The 21,636-nt window shown below is 36.4% G+C and overlaps 1 protein-coding gene across 3 annotated transcripts; it reads right to left on the bottom strand.

Annotated features, from left to right (window-relative positions):
- Positions 1–688: 688 nt before the first annotated feature.
- Positions 689–20,590, bottom strand: LOC106150716 (uncharacterized). Of its 3 annotated transcripts, none has more exons than XM_087012825.1 (7): positions 19,827–20,590; positions 15,650–15,726; positions 8,382–9,320; positions 6,816–6,911; positions 3,087–5,876; positions 2,509–2,851; positions 689–2,249 (listed from the first exon to the last, which is right to left on the bottom strand). In XM_087012825.1, the coding sequence occupies exons 3-7, from the start codon at positions 9,286–9,288 to the stop codon at positions 2,243–2,245; spliced, it is 4,143 nt and encodes a 1,380-aa protein (XP_086868951.1). In that variant the 5' UTR covers positions 9,289–9,320; positions 15,650–15,726; positions 19,827–20,590; the 3' UTR covers positions 689–2,242. The 3 variants fall into 3 exon arrangements, with proteins under 3 accessions (XP_086868951.1, XP_086868950.1, XP_086868949.1); XM_087012824.1 differs by having other exon boundaries at positions 6,663–6,911; positions 8,382–9,317; positions 19,827–20,589; XM_087012823.1 differs by having other exon boundaries at positions 6,663–6,911; positions 19,827–20,588.
- Positions 20,591–21,636: the final 1,046 nt, after the last annotated feature.

Here is a 21,636-nt window from a genome sequence, read left to right as displayed (position 1 = left end):
TACTCAAAATAAAATAAGATTAATGAAGTTTTGTGGAGGGGGAGTCATATTTTCATGGGGGAGTCAGATTTTCATTATATTCACATTTTTAATTTTCTAATTTTTTTCATGAAAATGTTTACCTGCAAACTACAAAAAAAGTGCCAATGTATCCTCCATTTTACATACTAGAAGATCACAGTCAAATACTCAAAATAAAATAAGATTTATGAAGTTTTGTGGAGGGGGAGTCAAATTTTCATGGGGAACCAGATTTTCATCATGTGCACATTTTTAATTTTCTTATTATTATTATTTTTTTTTTTTGCATGAAAAAATTTTCACCTGCAAACTACCAAAAAAGTGTCAATATATCCTCCATTATGTATACTACAAGATCATAGTCATTTACTCAAATAAAATTAAATAATGAATTTTTTTTTTTTTTGGGGGGGGGGTCAAAATTTCATAGGGGGAGTCACATTTTCATTATGAAAATCTGACAGGGGAGTCACATTTTCATAATGAAAATCTGACTGGGGAGTCACATTTTAGGGGAGTCAGATTTTCATGGTACACCTGCTTTCTTGAACATAGCCACTAATTCCACAAATTTTAAAGGTAGTTGATCACTAGAACGTTCCCAAATTGACAAAAAAAAATAACAATATTAAAGTAACTTGAAGGTAAAACAAAGAATGTATAATAAAACAAGATTTATTACAGCATGAAATTTCTGTTTGAGCAAACAGTATGAGTGAATACAGATTTTTAGACGAGCAACCTGTCATTGGTCTCTTTGCCCGATACAACAAGTTAATACTATAAGGATATTTTAATTGAACTCTAACTCCTTTTACGGAAATACTTTTAATAATCACAAAAACACCACCCATATCCGTAAAGGCGTGTGAGGGTAAAAATGCAATTTACGGACTAGTAAACTTACAAAAACTGATTTATTTAGTCATTCTCATCTCGCCAGCAAATAATGCTATGTAACTGTAACAGTGAAGCAAGTTGACAAAACCTTTACAATGCTTAATTGAAATTGTATGAAAGAATAAGGCAGTATCTATCCAACAATAATAAAGATACCTTCTACAGCGGTAGCATTATGCTTACAATGTTTATGTACATGAAAAACACAAAATTAATCATCAATGCTACCTCATTTAAGTCTTTATAACAACATCTGAATCCTACAGGTATCTCATGTCTTAATAAAAAGTAATCAATAAAGGATGAGATACAACGATTCTCTACAAATGCTGACCAGTTAGAAAAGTTGTGACAAAATGCCTCAATATGTACGGCTTAAATCCTGAAAATTTTGTCATTCAATTTCGATGCAAAGTTGCAAATTATGAAGATACAGACTGGGATAGGTAAATGTCTGACTACTTAAATCTGCAATGGGGGATCTTACGTACACAATACAATATAAGCTGATGATGCACGATTATATATGATCCAGGAGATGAATATACAATATCAATATACAATTTCAAAACATGTACACTATGTTACAATAGAGGTACTGACAGGCTATACACAAACAAACTATAATGATGGGGTAATATACAGAGGTACTGCTTGCCAATGTCAATTCTTCAAAGCATTTATGAAATCACGCTCATCGGTCTTAATAAATGATACCTGTATTTACTAGAGAAGAAATAAAGATCATTGTTTACACAGCATTGAAATACTTTGACACCATGTCTATTTATATTTACAAAATCAATGACTGGAGATATCCAGTATCCATCATAACATCGCCAGGTTTGAAAGTGATTAAAGTTAAAATGCAGGAAATATACAACGAAAAAATATATAACAGAAGCTCCCATTTGCCTAAACACTGCAGGGGAACAACGCAAGGATTTTTCATCAATCTCCTTGTATTGCTGATGTAAGACAATGCATAGTGTTATCAATATCATCATCCATGGAATTGGATATCTGCTGTAGTAGTGGGTCACAGTCACCAGACAGTAATGATCCAATAAGACATAGTGTTATCAATATCATCATCCATGGAATTGGATATCTGCTGTAGTAGTGGGTCACAGTCACCAGACAGTAATGATCCAATAAGACATAGTGTTATCAATATCATCATCCATGGAATTGGATATCTGCCGTAGTAGTGGGTCACAGTCACCAGACAGTAATGAACTATTTATCAGAAAATGTCACCACCAGTGTCATCTTACCGGAGAGAGGAATGTAGACAGTCATCTTCAGACAGAAATAAGAATCATGACCTGGAAGACGGAAACAAAAAGCGCCTATCACACATTAAAAATATATACTATCAGTACAATGTCATTTTTTACACCAGTTTTTTATATTCTATTAGAAGATTTAACTTGGGCATAGAAATGAAATATTCCTCCTTCAAAGTTAAGTGCCTTTTAAAAGTAAATATTTTACAACACTACAAAGGATTTATACAAACCAAGAGTCCCATGTGAAAATATTAAACTTATTTTTTCATTAAACATCCAGGTATTAGTTCATTACCTTTTCAGCTGCTCTGCTAGAAATCCCTGTCCATTCTTCTCCAGACATCTACATAGACATTGGAATGCCCTCTTCTCTTTGGTAAGCAGAATACTGAGCAGTGTTCTTGTCTGTTCAGGAGACACCACTCTGGCTGCTGCTGCTGCTGCTGCCCTCTCAACCTCCTCTGTGTCCCCAGTAGACGGCTTAGAACGTACATACTCCTTCTCTCTGTCAGTGATGATGTCTTCCTGTATCAGCTTGTCCAGCAGGTAACTCAGGCATGGCGTGGTAATGTTACTGACCAGCAGCTCCATGTGCTGTTTCAGGGCACGCTTTTGGTGATGTTTCATGGCAGTGAAACCTGAATATTATAAACAGCAAAGACATGAAAAAAGTGACCTGTATTATAAGGTGTAGATTGCATTTGATCAATGGCTCCTGAAGGGATAAATAAATGAAAGAACTAGGCACATTTTAGCTACACAGTTTTTTATGCAATATAGTTCTATCTACACATATCCCCAAAGGATTCATTGGTTAGGTAACTGTTGGAATGTACACCATTAGTTGGAATGGGGTAATATCAAATATCTTACCTGGCATATAGGGATATATTAGGTCTGCTGATATTAGTTCCCCAGTTTTCCAACATGGCACCAAGTGAACAGTTATGGCTGGTTTCTGGTCAATCACTTCACCAGGGAACAGGGTCGGGGGCTCTACATCTAGACTTGTACAGTGAGGACACACCAGGCACTTGTCACGTGGTAAGCCAGGCCAATCTTCCTCCAGGATGTCCATAAGGTGATCATGGTTTTGGAGCAGTGTTCTCCACAGGTCTGGGAGATGTTGACCTCGGACAGCAATGGTGATCACCCAGTCTCTGTCCGTCTGGCTTCTGGTCATTTGCATGCAGTGTGATGCCATGTCCACAAATACCCCATCTCTCCAGTCTCTCCTCATAGGCTGAAAGTGTCCCAGGGTTGAATGAAGGCGCACTGACAATTTCTCATAGAGACCATCAGGACAGCGATATGGGAAATACACATTCAGGGTAAGCTGTGTACTGTCCTGTGGTACTGAGTGAGGCCACTTGGTGTCCATGATTGGTGGGCGGCTTTGTTCCAGTAGCCATGGAAAGTGAAACGTGTAACCATCTTTGCCCTCGTTCGCCTTGAAGCATAATTCCAGCCTCTGCATGAGCTCCACCATTGCACTGGTTTCTCTGGCTGTCAAACCAAATGGTTCCCATAGAGCCTCCATCACCTGCACAGAGAGAATTCCTCTCATGATGAAATCTTCTTTAATTCTCTCTGCCATTGGTTCACTGACGATGATTTGTTTTAGAAACTCAAATTTATCCTTATCGTGGTTGAGGACTGCCTTGAGGAGATCAGCTAGAACGTCCTGTCTGTGGAAGATAGTGTTTCTAAGGATTGGACTATTCGGATACCAGATGAAATCACCTCTGTTGGCAAGGTAAGCAAGGATACCATTTACTTCATCCTCTGGTTTTTGACGAAATGTCATCCATAAGAATGTTTTGGTACCTCTGAAACCTTCAACTGAGTTTCGTATGGCTTGTGTTATATTTTCCCTGCAAATGGTGCTTTCAGCTTTATTTTCTTTTTTTGCATAGATGATCTTTGCTGCTCCATGCCAGGCTTGTGGTAGGGTAACACTTCTTTCCTTTGCTTGGGTAGATAGATAATCTTTAAGGTCACTTAAACCTGCTTTGGTCTTGGAACTCACCATGAAAATGTAATGATGGATTCTTGATTCATCATATCCTCTTATATTCTCCAGTGATTCTATCGTCTCCTTGTATGCTGAAATCAGACCTTGATTTCTGTTTTTCTGTGAGGTCTGTATTTTTTCCTTAAGATCTCTTATTTGCCTTTCATACCACTTTTGCCTGCATATCTTTTCATGTGTGATTGCTTCTTGAATAGATTCACAGACAGCCTTGCGGTTCAACTCATTAGTTTTATCGAGATGTGTACCAACTAATGCAATTGTCACCCCTGGATTATGGGACTGCACCATGTCTATCCACATTCCAATATGTCGTCCAAAATGTGATCTGCTGCTTGTGTCATAGGTCGACAAGTCAAAGGTGACAAGAACTATACTGTTCTGTGAGACGAAGATACGGTGTCCAACTCTGTACACATCATGACCTCCAAAGTCATTGATGTTAAAACTGACACCCCTTTCAATTTCCCACAGTGATTGCTCCACAACTCTAGTTCTATCAGCTTTATCAGTCAACATAGGGGTGTCATGCCTTAAGGAGCGCGCTAAACTGGTTTTCCCACTTTCTGTCTCTCCTAGGATGTTTATTTGGATTCTGGAAGACTTGACTGCTTTTGATTCTTTGAGTTCTGTTAAGAATCTGAATATTGCGTCTTGTCCTGCCTCACACACTGACTTGGGTGGTTGCTGGATGGGGTTATCATCCACACACAGATCACGAAGTGTAAGTGAAGCAAGCTGGTGGGGTAAATGTGTAATATTATTGCTGGAAACATTCAGATACTTCAGTGCGGTCATATAACTGACATCAGAAGGGAGCTTGGATAGCTTGTTAAACTCTAGGTCCAGGTTCTCTATGTGTGGTAGAGCACACACTGAGGCTGGGAGCTCTGTGAGCATATTATATTTGAGGCTTAATCTCTTCAGTGTGGTCATTTTACTGATATAAGGAGGGAGACTGGATAGCTTGTTTTTATGTAGGTCCAGGTTCTCTATATGTGGTAGAGTACACAATGAGCCTGGGAGCTCTGTGAGCTGATTACCCCCAAGGTTTAATCTCTTCAGTGTGGTCAACTTACTGATATCAGTGTGGAGACTGGATAGTCTGTTATTCCACAGGTCCAGGTTTTCTATATGTGGTAGAGCACACACTGAGGCTGGGAGCTCTGTGAACTGATTACACCCGAGGTCTAAACTCTTCAGTGTGGTCAACTTACTAAAATCGGGAGGAAGACTGGATAACTTGTTATGCTTTAGGTCCAGGTTCCCTATATGTGGTAGAGAACACACTGAGGCCGGGAGCTTTGTGAACTGATTCCGACTGAGATTAATATATGTGACATTTTTTAACTGAGACAACGACCAAGGAAGTGACGAAAGTTTGTTCCCTCTCAGATTGATCCTCTTCACATTGATGCATCTATCTATGGTGTTAGGGATGTGGTCAATGTTCTGATACGCTAGCTCCAGCACTGTACACTTGGTGACCATGTCTGGTATTGGTGTCTGGTCGTCTGCTGGTCTTCTCTCCAAATCTCGTAGAAAGTGCAATACCTCCACGCCTCCTTTAAATTCTTCAGCCATGCTGTCCTCTTTTCCACACTCCTGATAGTCCTGTGCACTCTTTGTAACTGAAAGGGATACATCTGTCTTACTAATATGATATAATTTATCTTGTATGTGTGTATGTGTATGTGTGTGTGTTTCGGTTCTCAGTGGTTTTTGAGCGCAAGGAGAAATATTGCCTCTTCTTTCTCAAACACATGTATATATTTTGTAATTGTTATGCATTTTTACATTATGATTATGCATTAAACAATGTTTACTATGATCTTGACTTAACTTATTAATGAGCAACAACAACAACAACAAAAGCAAAACAAAAACAGCATACTATGTATTATCATTTTTACGAATATATTCACTTATTATTTCTTTACTAATATTAAAATTTCAATATTATGTAGTCAGATTTCAAAAGGTCTGGGCAAAATAAAATAGTACCTAGACTTCTGGCTAGGTCAAAGTTAATATAAAACCCGATTTAAAATCTTACTGGATCACACTGACATTCCAATCCTAGCTTGATTTTAAATCTGAGTAGATCAGAATGTAAATTCATTCTTACTATCTTATAAATCGTATTATGTCGAATTGAAAGCACCATCCTAGGCCCATTAAAATCTGACTGGTTCTCAATCTGGCCTAGGCCTGCGGCACGTATGTAGCTTAATTATTGACTAATGGAGGGAAACTTCATAAATGGGGTGTCAAAAATGAAGAGTTTCAGTTACTCGAACGGGCACTTGAGGATGAGTAAGTCATTACCTGGCAACTTGATTAAGGAGGGGGGAACAATTAAAAGCGTTAGTTACTTGTAGCTTTTCAAACAGGTATTATTGGATGAGTGTGATCACCTGTTGTCTGGGACATTATAGTTTCATTGGTGTTCATATCGTGTTTGTGTCTGTCTTCACACAGGGGGGTGGTGACATCTGGATGAGGTACAGCTGAGACACATGGTGGTTCATCAGAGTTTTCAAAGGTCAGCGTCTGAGTCTGGTGCTTACTTGCTTCTTCATCCATATGAGATGGTAAAACAGCCACGGGTTCTCTGTCACTCCCGCTGCCAGTCATTGTGGCTGAAATTTCACTGTCCACTGAGCCTAGAATTCAGAATAAAGAAATATCTAGACATACTTGCATTTTATTAAGTAACTTGATAATGACATTATATAACACAACATACTATAACTTTACGTCAGTAACTACTAACAAAACTAGCGGTGCATATTATGCAAGACTGTTAATACCCTGTGTGAATCGTTTCTGACAATTTCCTCCTTTCCAACTAATATTAGCACCGGGAACACTCATTAAAACATTGAAAATATTACTTGCATCTGAAAGCAAAACTTGATCCACAATGGCAATAAATATAATAGTGTATGGAATTAGTTTTTCATCAATTACAAAGATGGAATGTTTGTGAGGGAAGTCTTTCATGCGAAGAAATGGTATTTTCAAAGCTCTGTGGAAAGAAAAATATAGAACTGCTTATGGAGTACAGATTATAAGAATACTTTCTACTGTTTTTAAGTAGAAAGAAGTATTGCAAAGTACTTTTTACTACTTATAAAATGCTTAAAAGCTTGAAATAGCCCTTTTTAAGTGAAAAAATAAACTGTATATGTATTTTATCAGTGGTAAATATCAGTTATCTGCATTCAAATTTTCGTTTTTTTTTCTCTTTAAAAGACCGTTGATACTTTTCGTTCACATTTCATTTGCTTGATAATTTTACTTAGGTTTTATTATACTTTATGGATGCTTCAAAGACGTGGGAAACGTGACTTTACTGAATATGATATCACTCTCATTGACAGCTAGTTCCCTTACTACAAGTAACTTGCAAATTTGATTTGGGTAAGGGATATAGGAACTTTTCGTATGAGATCTATATTTCACAATAAAAACATTGTAAACAACTCAAAGAAGTATAATATATTCTGTTTTACCGCAAAAACGGCAGTTATAGCTATTATTCTGATATCTGAGCTTGTCATCGGACCACGTGACCCCCATAGATGGCTATGCTCTTTTATAATTTCTTAAGAGATTATAACAAAAAAAAACAAACTTTTTAGAAATAAAGAGGGACTAACATTGAATGTAGAAATGGATTCATTAACCATTTGTTAGTAAGAGAAAATTGTTGTTTACTCCAGGAAAATTCATTTTGGGCCAAAACGAACAGTTTTATACCTTTAATGATTTCAACGTTTTTACTTTTCAAAACATTTCCTTTTAATGTAACATTAAAGGAAACTGAAGTTTTCTTGAAATATCCATTAGATCTACCCTTACACATATCTGTCACCCAAGACTACATGTTTTTCAGTTCATTTCATAAAACCTGACAGTTGCCTTATCTTATTTACATATATAATGGTAACTTAAGACAATTTGCATTGCATGTGAATAGTCATGAAGTAACTGCCGTCATAACTAACAGCAAAATTTAACACAATCGGCATATCCTGAAATGGTAGTTCTGTATTGTGAACTTCATTAATGCTGGTCCCAATATTTTAGTGAGTTTAAGAAAAAAATATCTAAATGCATAAAATAAATACCTTTGATAATCTGAACTTGTTGATCTAGAGACCATCTTTGTGAATCTCGATTCTGTGCTCCTTTGACCCCTTCCACGCACACCTGTAACTCTCTGACTTGGTGGGTCAGCTCTGACTGAACTTTGTTCACCTGTGTGATTCTTTCAGAGATTTCCTCAAGTTTATTATGCGTATGCTGTGTGCCAATTTTTACCTCCCCAAGAACGTTCTCTTCACTTCTTTTTTGGCCGTCCAGGAGTTTTGTTTCCATGATCTTCACCTGCTCTTTCACATCGTTGTCATAATCACGCCATGTTTTCAAAATGTCCTTGTTTTCCTTCAGTAAAGTAGCATCAAGATGTCGAGTCAAGATGTCATCATAGTCCTCACTGGTGTACATACTAGAGAGAGCCAGGAGGTTGGACTTAAGGCTTGAGAAATGTGCTTTAAAATCTTGATCGCTAATTGCTGCATTGTTTGCATGGCCGTATACAATATTTCGGTATCTTTTAACTCGCCCAATCGTGGCTTCTCTTGACGTGTCTGTGTCAGAGGGGTTGTCCCATGCATTCAACCCTGGACGTGGATTCAATGTTGTGATGTTTCTCAGCAAAAGCACAGTCAGTGTGATGTCTAAATCACCAACAGTCCCTAATGGGGAGGGGTTTCCACCAGGATACAGCTGGTTCTGTTGATGTACATTAAGTATTCTTGATCTTACTAGTCTATCCAGTTTTGTCCTGACAGTTCCATCACCTAGCACCCCACATAGCAACCCATTCTGGGGGTCAAAAACACTGGAATAGCTTTTTGTTAGCTCTTCCCGAAGAACATCTTGCAAGACCGTCAAACCATACTCGACAATCAGAATGGTCATGCGGAAAAAATTTTCCTGTTTAGAGTCAGGCTGTGTTATTGCCGTTGCCATGGTTACCGCCACTTCTTCATCTCTCGTCTCTACTGAAATGTAATAGAAGGTAAGAGAGACTTAATCTAACGCATGCCTCATATTCACAACGCCATCTAATACATCAGATGTATGTAATGAAAGTCTAAATTTGGCAATTAGTTTAAATAGAATTGCAGTGTAAAAATTTCAACAAGATGTTGGTGCAATAACCCTTTACTCTTTGTGGATATTTCCCCCGTCAATGTTTGTCTAAATCTTTACTCTTTCAAGGACAGTTTAAAGCTATCTGACATATTTTCGTGAAAACTTAATGACCAGCCAAGTGTCTCCAGTTCATTCTGTACTCAATTCCGTACCCAAGCAATTTTTTTCTTGAGTAGATCTTTTCGAAGAGGGGGTTTAAATCAATATTTTTAAAAAATGTAGCTTCATACTTAAAAGAATTGGGTATCTCCCACTTTTCATTCCAACAAAAATGCTCTTCTCCGTATTTGCCCTTTATTCATTTATTTGCTGTTGTGCATATTGCAGTAATGTTTGTCATGAATTTTTAGATATCAGACCTTAAGAAATCAATACAATGACATCTCAGCAGCAGTAAAACGAGACAAAAAACGACACCCGCACATTATTGCCATATACGTTCTTGTGAAAATTGCCACCACATAAAGGGAAATGCGTGTGATTAATTACGAAGTTTCTTATTTCTTTTTCATCATCAGAACTCTCTTTTTTTGCTATTTCCTAAATTATGTCATAAAATATATTTCAGCTTAATGGTTGTTACGTGTACTTTATTCTTGAAGCTACCCAGATTGTTAATCGAATGTACAGAGAACAAGAATCAATCAGAATCAATTGATGAAACTGGATAATTTGACACATAACAATCAAATAAAAGACACACACAAAAAAATTGACGACTACAGAGAAAAATGTTCTACTTGACAAAGAATGAGTCAATGCTAGCCACTGATTCCAACCAAAGCGGGAAAAGGGTTTCGATCTGTAGAGAAGCATATCGATATATACGCGTCTAATATTTTTTGTGACCCAAGCTTATATCCCGTATGAAAAAAATATTAGTGTAAGGAGACCTGTCAACCTATTGTAATGATAACTTTTATACTGCACAAAACGCAATCCGATCGAAATTCCACGGTTCGTGTCAGATTTACGTAAACTTGCTCAAAGAAAACCCAAGGACACATAATGACCAGTTTAAGGGTCTATGGGTGTACTTCCAGAGATTTAGATCGATCCAGGGATTAAAATTTAGATCGACCTAACTCCCTTGGGTTTCACGCTAAATTGCAGTCAGCCGAGCGGGCACCATAGTTAATTACCCCCTTACAGCTTTTAGTAGGCGGGACAGATGCTTAAGCCGGCCAAACTGACAGTAATCTAGTGAGACTCCCCACAGGGATAGATCAATCTAAAAATCTATGGAAATGGGGTGTATTTTGTTCACGCTCCCTAACTACATGATCTACGTGAAGTCTTAAACTTCTTAATCCTCTCCTATAACTGGCGTCCGAGTTGTTGGCTCTCCCAAGTGGTCTCTCTAAAGGTTTGCTCCCTAGATACTTATTCAGCAGGCTTATATCCCAATTTTTATCTTAGGTGGATCCAGTGCTGCACTATTGCTTGGTGCATACAAATCTCAATTACTCTAATTGCACGTGTCAACTTGTGTTATATAATTACATGTAAGGTCATGAAGTCATAAAACAAGTCGAGTGCATAAAAAACTCCTTAAAATTAATTTTCAAGTTTAGGGATCATATTTGTGATCTGAACTCTATGGTTCTTTTGTTGTACTATTAAGGAATTTGACAACAAATTCTAGTAGGATAGCGTTTGCACATTTCACATTAAGAAAACTAAAATTTTGAAAATGGAATTATCCACATTGCCCGTTTTGGACTTGTTATCGTTAACGGAAGACGCACCAGTTATTGGCGCATCACAGTTATATCTCTTTCTTCTTTGGATGCATTTCAGCAACATAAGGATCGCGATAGTGGTGACGAGTACTGCTGATGATATAGAAATCAGAAGACGGTTTACTTCATCATCTCAAGCACGCTTTCCACGTCATTCATGTCGCGGATCTCAGAGTGAGATCTAGACTAACTTGAAAGTCAGCTTGGTATGTGGACTTCTTAAGTGTTTGTAATGTTATTTTTAATGAAATGGTTGCAAATGTAGTCACCGTTTAAAAGATATTTTATTCATATTGTTAATTATTTATTTTCCTAATGTTGAAAAAGGACACCTGTTCATTTTTATGAGTCAGGTAAAATCTGTTTATGAGTCTGTGAAATGCGTACATATTTATTATACTAAAATATGCGAAGGCATTGAATGTACGTCAAAAAAAGTATATAAACTCGACACCCAATGATCAAGCAATACATCCAAAACTAGGACTATAAGTGTCCCTAGATAGAAATGAGTAAAGAACTGCTAATATGCACGGACTTCGCTTTGCTTTAATTAAATAAATCCATGCAAGGGTTAAACACGGCATGGCGGTCCCAGCTGTAATATTTATAAAAAATTACCCTTCGTTGTATTTATATTCGAGACGCAACGTGTATGGAACTTTGAAAGAAACAAAGTTACACCTGTAAATGTTTTACATATTTAAAATAAATTTAATTTTTATCCTTTTCTTAAAGACAAACAAAAACAATTTTTGCTTATAAAATTTATTCCAAAATAGATCTGCATTTCTACTACACAGAGGGATAGAATAAGGGTTATTAAGATGAACAGGTCAAGTGAAGTCTCTCAAAGAATAAACGTTTTAACATCTTAATCTTAGCTTATTCGACACAAATTTATCCTTTGTCCTTAAAATGATAAAAACGCAAATTATCTGACTGGTTTACTTACATTTTAAAGTTTTGGTTATCAAAAAATGACAGACATTTAAGCCACTCAAGTTGATAGCAATTTAGCGTGAATCCCCATGGGGTTAGACCGATCCTGTTGGATTGATCTAGGCATGGGAACCCAGTCTTGTATGGACCCAGGGTGCTTTTTGGATAGTTTTAGGGATTCCTGGAAATCCTTCTATAATAAGCACCCCATTTATGGGTACTGGGCATAACAGTTGGAGACTCTGGCGTAGGGGTTATAAATTTCAGAAATTCCAAGAGTCTGTCTGCCAGAAGTCTGATGAAAAACGTGTTTTACATATATGCCAACGATGTGTGGGGAACCCCCTTAAGACCACCCCGGGAACCCACCTTACATAAAATAACTTTTTTATAAGATAACCATAGGGGTTCGACACAATGGGCTCACATTTTTGGATAACGCTACCCTTTTTCAATTGTTACCTAGCAATTCGAGACTCTTAGCTTTTAAGGGTAGTAAGCGATTTTTAAATAGCTTTTATCCCTCGGCAGTAACTATTTTTTACTCTAACATGTAATTTTAATTTTCATTCTTTATATTTCAATGGCGCTACTACAGGGCAAAAGATTCCTGATTTTATACATTTGTATTTTATTGGCTTAATGAATTATTATTGTTATCTGCAATGCTGCTACATAGATTCCCAGGTTCCTTGTCTGCACACGGAAAAGAATGAAACGACTCCATGCTGTAACTTCAACTGAATATATTTTGCTACACTAAAAGATACATTACGCAAGTATGACCTCTCTCTCCTCCTCTCTCTACATATCTCCTCTACATATTGCTCTCTTTCTTCATCTTACTCTCCCCCTCCCAGCCCTTTCTGCATCTTTCTCCCCTCTTTTTACATATCTTACTCTTCTCTATCCAGTCTTTCTACATATTACTCTCCCTCATCTCCCCCTCTAGATTTAAGTTTACATGTTTATATGCTAAACTTAATCAGTTAAACTGTCAATCACATAACTTAAAAACTGATTGGTTACTTCATACACAAGGCCACCTCTTCCTGGTGGTCACCGTTAATCACTCCCTGTAACAGATTACTGGCTTCTAAACAAAGGACATTAAAATTTGAACTGCAGAGTGTGAAGAATTATCTGAAGATACTGTACAACATGGCTTCCCATGTATGAATTTTATGAAACAATGTCTTAAAAGTACTGATTACTCTTTTTTCTATACTGTGGTTCCTGACAGATGGACTGAAGACTTCTTTTATATACATGGAGGACTTCCTATGATATCTTTATATATTTCACCTTAGGTTTTGGTTCACATTCACTGTGTATGCACGGTTTGACGTTTACGTCAGTCCTCTCAAACCTCCCATTACGAAAAAGAAGCCATGCCATTGGACAATACAACCTCTGCGGTTACGTCATTTCCTAAATTGGATGGTGGAGAGGACCGACTTAAACGTCAAACCGGGAATTTGGATTTACGGTTTGATTGTGCGTATGCCATGCACGGAATTTACAAACGAGCGACGGGATAATGTAGCCTGCAGTATTTGCGGTAAGCGTGCCAAGTTTTAGGCCGCTCTGATGCCCGGCAGTATTTTATTTCGATTATTATGTTTAAAATTGTGGAATCTTGTTTCACAAGTTTACTCTATTTTATTGTCTCTATGGAGGTATATGGGGACTTTACGACATTCGGTTTGAAGGCTTTAACCACTTGTTATAGTTATTTAGCATTGTATTGGATTAATGTGGCAATTTAAGGTTGTCCTAGGTGGTTTTCAAGTTTATGCACCAAGTTTTAATATCATTTAGCGATTTTACGACAATCGTTTACTATCTAATCAAGGTGACAGCCGAGCGTGTGTGTGTTTGTCAAAAAGTTGTCCAGTGCAAGCTGAGAAAGCTGTGGTAAAACGGTCGCATACATTTATCATTAATGTTTATATATCATAAAATCTTTGCCAGCCACAGTAAACTAAACTGGATTCCTGGCTCAATTGGCAATACAATGGAGGAAAAGAGTACTAAAATATGCCATATAGGCTGTGCCCTTTTTGTGTTATAATGTAAATATCTTGCTAAATTCACTAGTAAAATCTGGGATGGATGGGTGATTTGACTTACCTTATATACAATATACTGATGATGCAAGATTAATTAATTACTAATATATGAACCAAGAGATGAATATACAATATCAAACTTGTACACTATGTTACAATAGAGGTACTGACAGGCTATACACAAACAAAGTATAATTGCGGAGAATATACAGAGAAACTGCTCGCTAATGTCACTCCGTTCTGTGCTGTTATTCAGCAGTATAAATAAATGAACTAAGCACTCCTGTGAATGACTTCACTCCAGAAAAAAAGTAATATCAATATTCACTCAAATGCGTCAGTATTTTAATAATGTGTTTACTAAAGTGAGTGAACTATCATCCGTCACAACATAATCAATTTTGGTGGTGTTTGTAGCCCAAATACAGATATGGTAGATCAATTAAAGATCTACAGGAATGCATGGGCAAAGCCCGTCTCACTCCTTGTATTGCTGATGTAAGACCATATATGTAAATCTCGATGTTTACATCTAATCCAGAACCTCAGTTCTAGCTGCCTCCAGCTGTAAGTGCTGCTATGGGAGGTGCAATCTGGGGGTTTGATCTGATAAGATTTTTTGAGGATCTATATGAAGTGTATTTTCATCCTAAGACACCAAAAGTTTTATTTTCTACTCAGCCAGTGTCTAGATTAGTACTACAGGTGACACAAAAATTATTCGCATGTGTATTGTAAGCCTTCAACACATGTTCCGCCAAGAACTTTCTCAGCCTACATTAACAGTGACTGGGGTTTGAGATTAATAAATTATAGGTAATTTGTTGGGTTAAAAACTGTGTCAAGCGTGAATTGACTTCACATAATCTTGAAAATGACTACTCCGTATATTTTAAACACAGGTTCCTTAAAAGTGAGCATAAGTGGGTCATGTTTTTAGGCAGCGCTCGTAGTTGTTGGGGACTTAATTTTTTTTTATTATAAATCTTATCAACTTATCTCAAGGATAAAATTTTACCTTATAATGGATTCAATAACGTTATACAATGAAATAAATATATGATCCAGCTAAATTATTTGAAATTAAACGTGATTCAGGTAGACTGAATGATAATATTTTATGGAGTTTTTATCGGTATGACATAGAAACGGCAATGGTGAAATGTATTATGTCACCCTTGTGTATTTACATTTAGTACAATAGGACAATAAATGGAAACACTGTGTTAGGGTGTCATGTTGTCCAGTCCATCTGTTCATTTGGCCCTGCAATCGTAACTTCAGAATTCAGAGCTCTAAAACATGACAACATTCTCCCAATAGTAAATACATGGTAATATATATTTGTAAATATGATACTGTTATGTCTATTTATAAGATCTTTTTCTGATCCACTAGTTTTTCTAAACCTTAACCTACCTGGTTATCCGTGAATTCTGCTTGATATCACAGTGGCATCAACTAATGAGGGTTGGACTTGTATCAAAGACAGCTTCCTATATAAGGTACAGAATCAAAATATCAGTCTAACTGTTGTGGAAAAATGTCACAATATTTCATACATCAATTTGGCTAAACACCGACTTTATTTTCCTTTCATCATAAGGATTCTATTAATTTGTTATCCCATTTCCAGTTATATATATATATATATATATATATATATATATATATATATATATATATATATATATATATATATATATAAACGGGTGGATCCCGGCTATCAATGTCCAAATGGACTACGTGCACAAAAGTCATGGTAAATCATAAGATGAGATAATGATTTACTAGCTGTTACTTTGGTGATAATTATTCTAATATATTATGTAATGTTACATCAAAATTGACAAAAATCTTTTTGCACTGCTTCTGCAAACATTATGAAAAGAAAACTGTGTTACTTATTATTATTTTTAACTTACAAGTATGATTTTTAGGATTGGCATGCAGTTCAAATTAGAAAACCAGGTCAATTGGGTTATCTTTTATTATTGAATGTATGCAATTTTGTGTGAAATTTTCATTTTTCTCAGTCTGGCACTTTCAAAGTATAAACTTGAACTCTGATGGGCCTGAAGCCTTATGCTTTTACTTTCGTCGGTGTTACCTGTTGTGCATAATTAAAATTTGATGTTGACTGTGCAGTTAAACATAATGTATTATTGCATCAGACTTGGTAGTCTCCTATTTTGTGCATTATTGTTTTGTGCTTTTCTTAAAGGGTTTGCTTCATGCCGTCAGAATGGCCTGAACGGGACATATTCTTCAGAAAACATGCTCAACAAACGATATCTTTATCCAAATACACAAATTAAAAGCTCATTTTGTAAATTTTTGGCTTTAAAAAACGTCCTATTTGCTCGGCATGGGAGTTAATGAGCTACGTGGTCACGTGGTCCGATGACGACAATCGAGCCACTGGAGAACAGAGCGTGCTTAGCTGTCAAACTGAGCTGCGTTGTCTACATGTAAGATGACTTCTCTGACTTCTGATAAAAGTTAATACTCATTCAAATCTCTTACCCGAGGGGTCTAAATCCTCGTGAAGCTGTGTAAAACCATTTCCCGTCTAGTCATTTCTTTAACAATCATTTCATTATGGTTATCCCAAGTTGTATAAAACACTGCATTTGAATGAGTTAAGGGAAATGTTGATTATTGCATATGAGGTCCATGTTATTTGTGAAATTCAATTTATTTTATTAAACCGCTGACACTCCGTCTTGCATACTTTTATTAAACTGAGGTAAACAATGCCCGTTACCTTTACAAGTCCTATCTTAATCATCCATCTAACTGGAACTTCCTTTACCTCTTAATTAGAGGGTTAAATGGCATTCAATTTGTCTTGCTTGTATCGAACGCACTCTCTATCTAAGCTTTACTCCAGTTATCTCAGGTAAAAATCTACCTGTGCGTTAGTTACAAAGCGCAGCTCCCGTAGACCTGGGGGTACTAGATAAAATCTGAACACCAGGTTTATCGAGGAGCTAGAGAAAGAAAGGAAGAATTTTTCCTGCACAACTTCATAGGAATTTTAACACGGACTTGATCCAGCTTAGACCTCCAAACTAACAGGGTGACATGGGCAATTTTCACAAACAAATCATAAAACTATATTTCAGTTAACCGCCTTTAAAATAAAAATACCGTTCTGGGTAAATTAAAATAGTTATTAAATTGCAAGAATATTTTTGACTTAAATGATGATTTTATTATTAATGGAAATAAAGCTACTATATGAGGTACATTTGCTGTGATTACGCTGTCCTTCATGTTTTGCGTAGGTCTACATTTTGCTGTATGTGCTTGTAATCTTTTTAAATATGTGCGTACAATTTTTGCAGGTCTGGTTACCCCCCCTGTTATGTGATGAGAGTATTAATTTGGCAATTAGTTCCTTAGCTTATTTGAATAGAATTGCAGTGTAAAATTTTCAACAAGATGTTGGCGAAATAGCCCATTACTCTTTGTAGGTATTTCCCCCGTCAAAGTTTGTCTAAAATTATCTTTCAATCTTTACTCTTTCAAAGACAGTATAAAGTTACCTGACATATTTTCGTGTAAACTTAACGACAAGCCAAGTGTCTCCAGTTCATTCCGTACTCAATTTTACCCAAGCAAATTTTTTTCTTGAGTAGATCTTTATAGCACGGTGTTATAAGCTTACAAATTTGCAAAAAAAAAAAAAAAAAAAAAAAAAAAAAAAAAAAAAAAAAAATTGCGTACTGACGCAGAATTTGCGTTTCAAGTTATAAAATGATCAATCTTTTAAATTATTTAATATTTCAGGTGAAATAATCTTCAGAAACAAATCCTCAAAGCATAAACGAATTAGGATAACGAACCATTTTATTATAGCAGTTCCCATTTTTTCTTTAATATAACGCTCTTTTTCCTGTTTTTCCTCAACACGTTTTCTTCCACGGAAGCTTCAAGATACCCTGAGAGCAATTTCTTTTATTAATGTTCGCGACCGTGTTTGAACTTAATTGTTTAAGTATTGATATTTAACGTCATTTACAAATACCAATAAAATAACCCCATGAAATAAAGGAGATATATTGAAAAATATCAAAGCCCACAAGACGAGTTTCATACCTGTTATTACCTGGCTTGGGAATTGCAGCGGTGCATAATTAACAGGTTTGTTGTAAACGAGCTTTTGGTCAACTACAATGCATTTAAAATGCATCAGCAATCAGTAAGTTTGCCAACTGACGACAGTTAATCTGAAAGACTACCAGCTCTTGATATGATCTAAACCACCTGAGGTGACCATGATCTAGAGCATCGCAACTATTGTCACCGAAGTTAGTAAGTAAGTCACGGAAGACCGTCACAGACAAAGAAAGATTGTCAACGAGAGCTGCAATTTTGGTGAATCCCACGGCAACACACCGAGGCATAACGAAAATTCCTCAACTCCGTTCAACACAACTTTCATTAACTTCTCCGTCTGTATGCACCATGGAGCTCAGTTGAGTCTCATAGACCTTTATCGTGATTGTCGTCACAGTACCACGTGACCCAGATCTGTTGCTTCATTTTTGCATATTGAGGTGAGGTTTACTAAAACGCTTTTTTTCTACTAATAGATTGTTTTTATAATTTTTAAATGGCGGGGATCGATTAAAACATACCTCTAGTGTATAGATTGAGTGCTGTATCTTCAAAATTCGAGAAATGGATTTTTACATGAACATTGTCCTTTAAGATGTGACTTATATATATATCAAACTCGAAGATTAAAAGTATATATATATATATATATATATATATATATATATATATATATATATATATATATATATATACTTTTATATATTTACAGAGGATCTAGCTAGATTGTCCGCAATTAAACAGTATTGGGGTAAACTAATGGATCATATTTTTATGATGCAATTGCAGTATTAGAGGAAGAATTACAGAAGAAAGATGACTTTGACACAGGGAGGGCGATGTTGAATTTAATTATGTCACATTTGCTTGCTTACTTATGGTGCATAGGACAATAAATAGAAATGTCAGGGTTCATGTTATTCAGTCTGCCTGTCAATCTGTTAATTTCAGCATTTAGAGACGTTTTGTTATCTGTAGTAATACTTTTTTTAAAATGACAAGATGCATCTTTCATGTTACATGACTTTTGCTAAATGCCCCACTCTTTTATTATACTACATTACAGAGATGCAAATTTTTAGATGGTCACATCTACAACCCCGCCCACACACACTTTATCCCAAGGTATCCCATTATCCAGCTGTTTTATCTTTACAGAATTTATATGCAAATATTTAAAACTCTGGTCTTGAAATGGAAATTTGTATTAGGTTATTTCATCCGTATATTCATCCCCATTTTTCTTATTAACATAAGGGATGGAGCCATGTTATCCTGCTTGTCCGTCATTCCAATATAGCCTATTCATGCTTATCTTTAATAAATTAATGACAAATGCTATACAGAAAAACATATATCAGTATACCCAAATTATGTACATGTATCTGATATTTTGCCCATTGAAAAGAACGAGCTACCAACGCAGATTTATGGTAGGCTACACGACAATTTGACTTTTTTATTTACTTACCTTGACGCCGAGGGTTGTAGTAGTGATCATCAGTTGAGTGCGGATACCTGTAGGTGGAATTTGTGTCATTAACAGGAGTTTATGTCTAGTTTATGTCTTTGATTAAAAAATCCCCTTGTCTTTGAAAAATGTCACCACATAAAGTGGAGGATAGGTGATTAATCACGTAGTTTCTCTTTTCTTTTCATAGGCAGAATCCCCTTGTTTTACCACATCTTGCTTGTTTCCATTTTCTATGCACTTGGGAGAACAACCGTATTTTTAATTCCTCAGGTGAACAAATCTCAATAACCCAATGCTCTTCGTGCAACCTAATGTCATTAATGTCGAAATGGTCTTCGTGCAGAACGGCACTGTGGCATTTCTAAAATTAAATCATAAAATAAGATAAGAGTGTCCTAGCTGTTACCTTGTGACTAGGTTTTCAACCCCAGAATGCCATAAAGAATCCTTGAAGAATCACAACTGCTACTGTCGCATATATGGGGAAAACAAACTGTGTCCTTTCATTTTATTTGGTGACAATGTGGATGGAATTGTAAATGAAATCAAAACTCAAGTAGTGCAATATTTGAGTCGAACAGAATGTACGAAGGAGGGAAGTCGGTTAATTCTATCAAGAGCCAATAAGGTCAAGGCCACATTTCTAACGTCATCTTTATCAATCAAAAGTAAACAAATTCCAGCTCAGCTTAGGTCAAAATGCAGTATAAGCTGATAAGTGCGTCTGTATGGGGGGGAAATCAGGGCCAACATTTACGCTCACATTAATGTGTCGTAGCCTTCCGGGTGGGAGGGGGGGGACATGCAGGGGCGGATTGTAGAGAAATAGTTCTGCTTTTCTATATAATGCCTTTTCCTTATCTTACTCCATCAACCGTCATACTTCCCCTTAAGTCAACGACCCGATGAGAACCACATGCGGCATAGATTAACGGTGTGAATGGATATTCTATGAATTTAATAACTGTTCCCGAAAACTTTCTCAGCCCACATTAACAGCATGAACAGGAATCCTCGTTAAATGTATTAAAAAGCAGACTGTTGCATTTGACAAACAGGATGTTTTTTAATTTGATCCTGTTAAATTTACAAAGGCTGGCTATTCCGTTGCTCATGACATTAATGCGCAAATGGTTTACGTGCAGATGGGCTGTATTAAATCAAAATAAGATAAGAGTGTCCTAGCTAGCTGTTACTTTGGGACTGGATTTTCCAACCCGGAATGCAACAAAGTTCCTTATAGAATTACATTTATTACTGCCACTGATGTAGGGAAAACAACAACTTTCTACTCTCTTTTATTCGTTTAAAGTGTTGGTGAAAGGATGTATAAAATAAAAACCCATTCTGTAGTACACTTTGAGGCTTTGACACTTTGAAGATAGTGGGTTGTTAGTTAATTCTACATGTATAAAGAGCCAGTAAGGTTAAGGACACATTTCTATCGTCATCTTTATCAATCAAAAGTAAGCATGCCGTGTGAACGGAATGGTAGTCCTAGTAACGCAAGTCCGACCGGACACTAAGTCCTGGGAACGCAAGTCCTAGGTCTAGCGTTGCTCGGAATGGAGGTCCTACATGTAGGACATACGTTACTAGGATTTAACGTCCGTAGGACAACAGTTACCAAGGAATGCATGTCATTCATCTGCTACGTCCCTCACTTTCCTCTTGCTAACTCTGTAATAGAGCTTGCCTTGTTCAATCTGAAATAAGCATTACAATATGCATGTATGTGTACTCATGATGTTAAAGGAATTATTGACATATACTAATGTTATTTTGTTCGAGTTTAAAACTGAGAAAA

This window comes from Lingula anatina, chromosome 5 (assembly GCF_051362555.1).
Source record: "Lingula anatina isolate TDL-2025a chromosome 5, LinAna3.0, whole genome shotgun sequence".
Taxonomy (NCBI): Eukaryota; Metazoa; Brachiopoda; class Lingulata; order Lingulida; family Lingulidae; genus Lingula; species Lingula anatina.
This window is presented reverse-complemented; position numbering and strand designations above follow the sequence as displayed.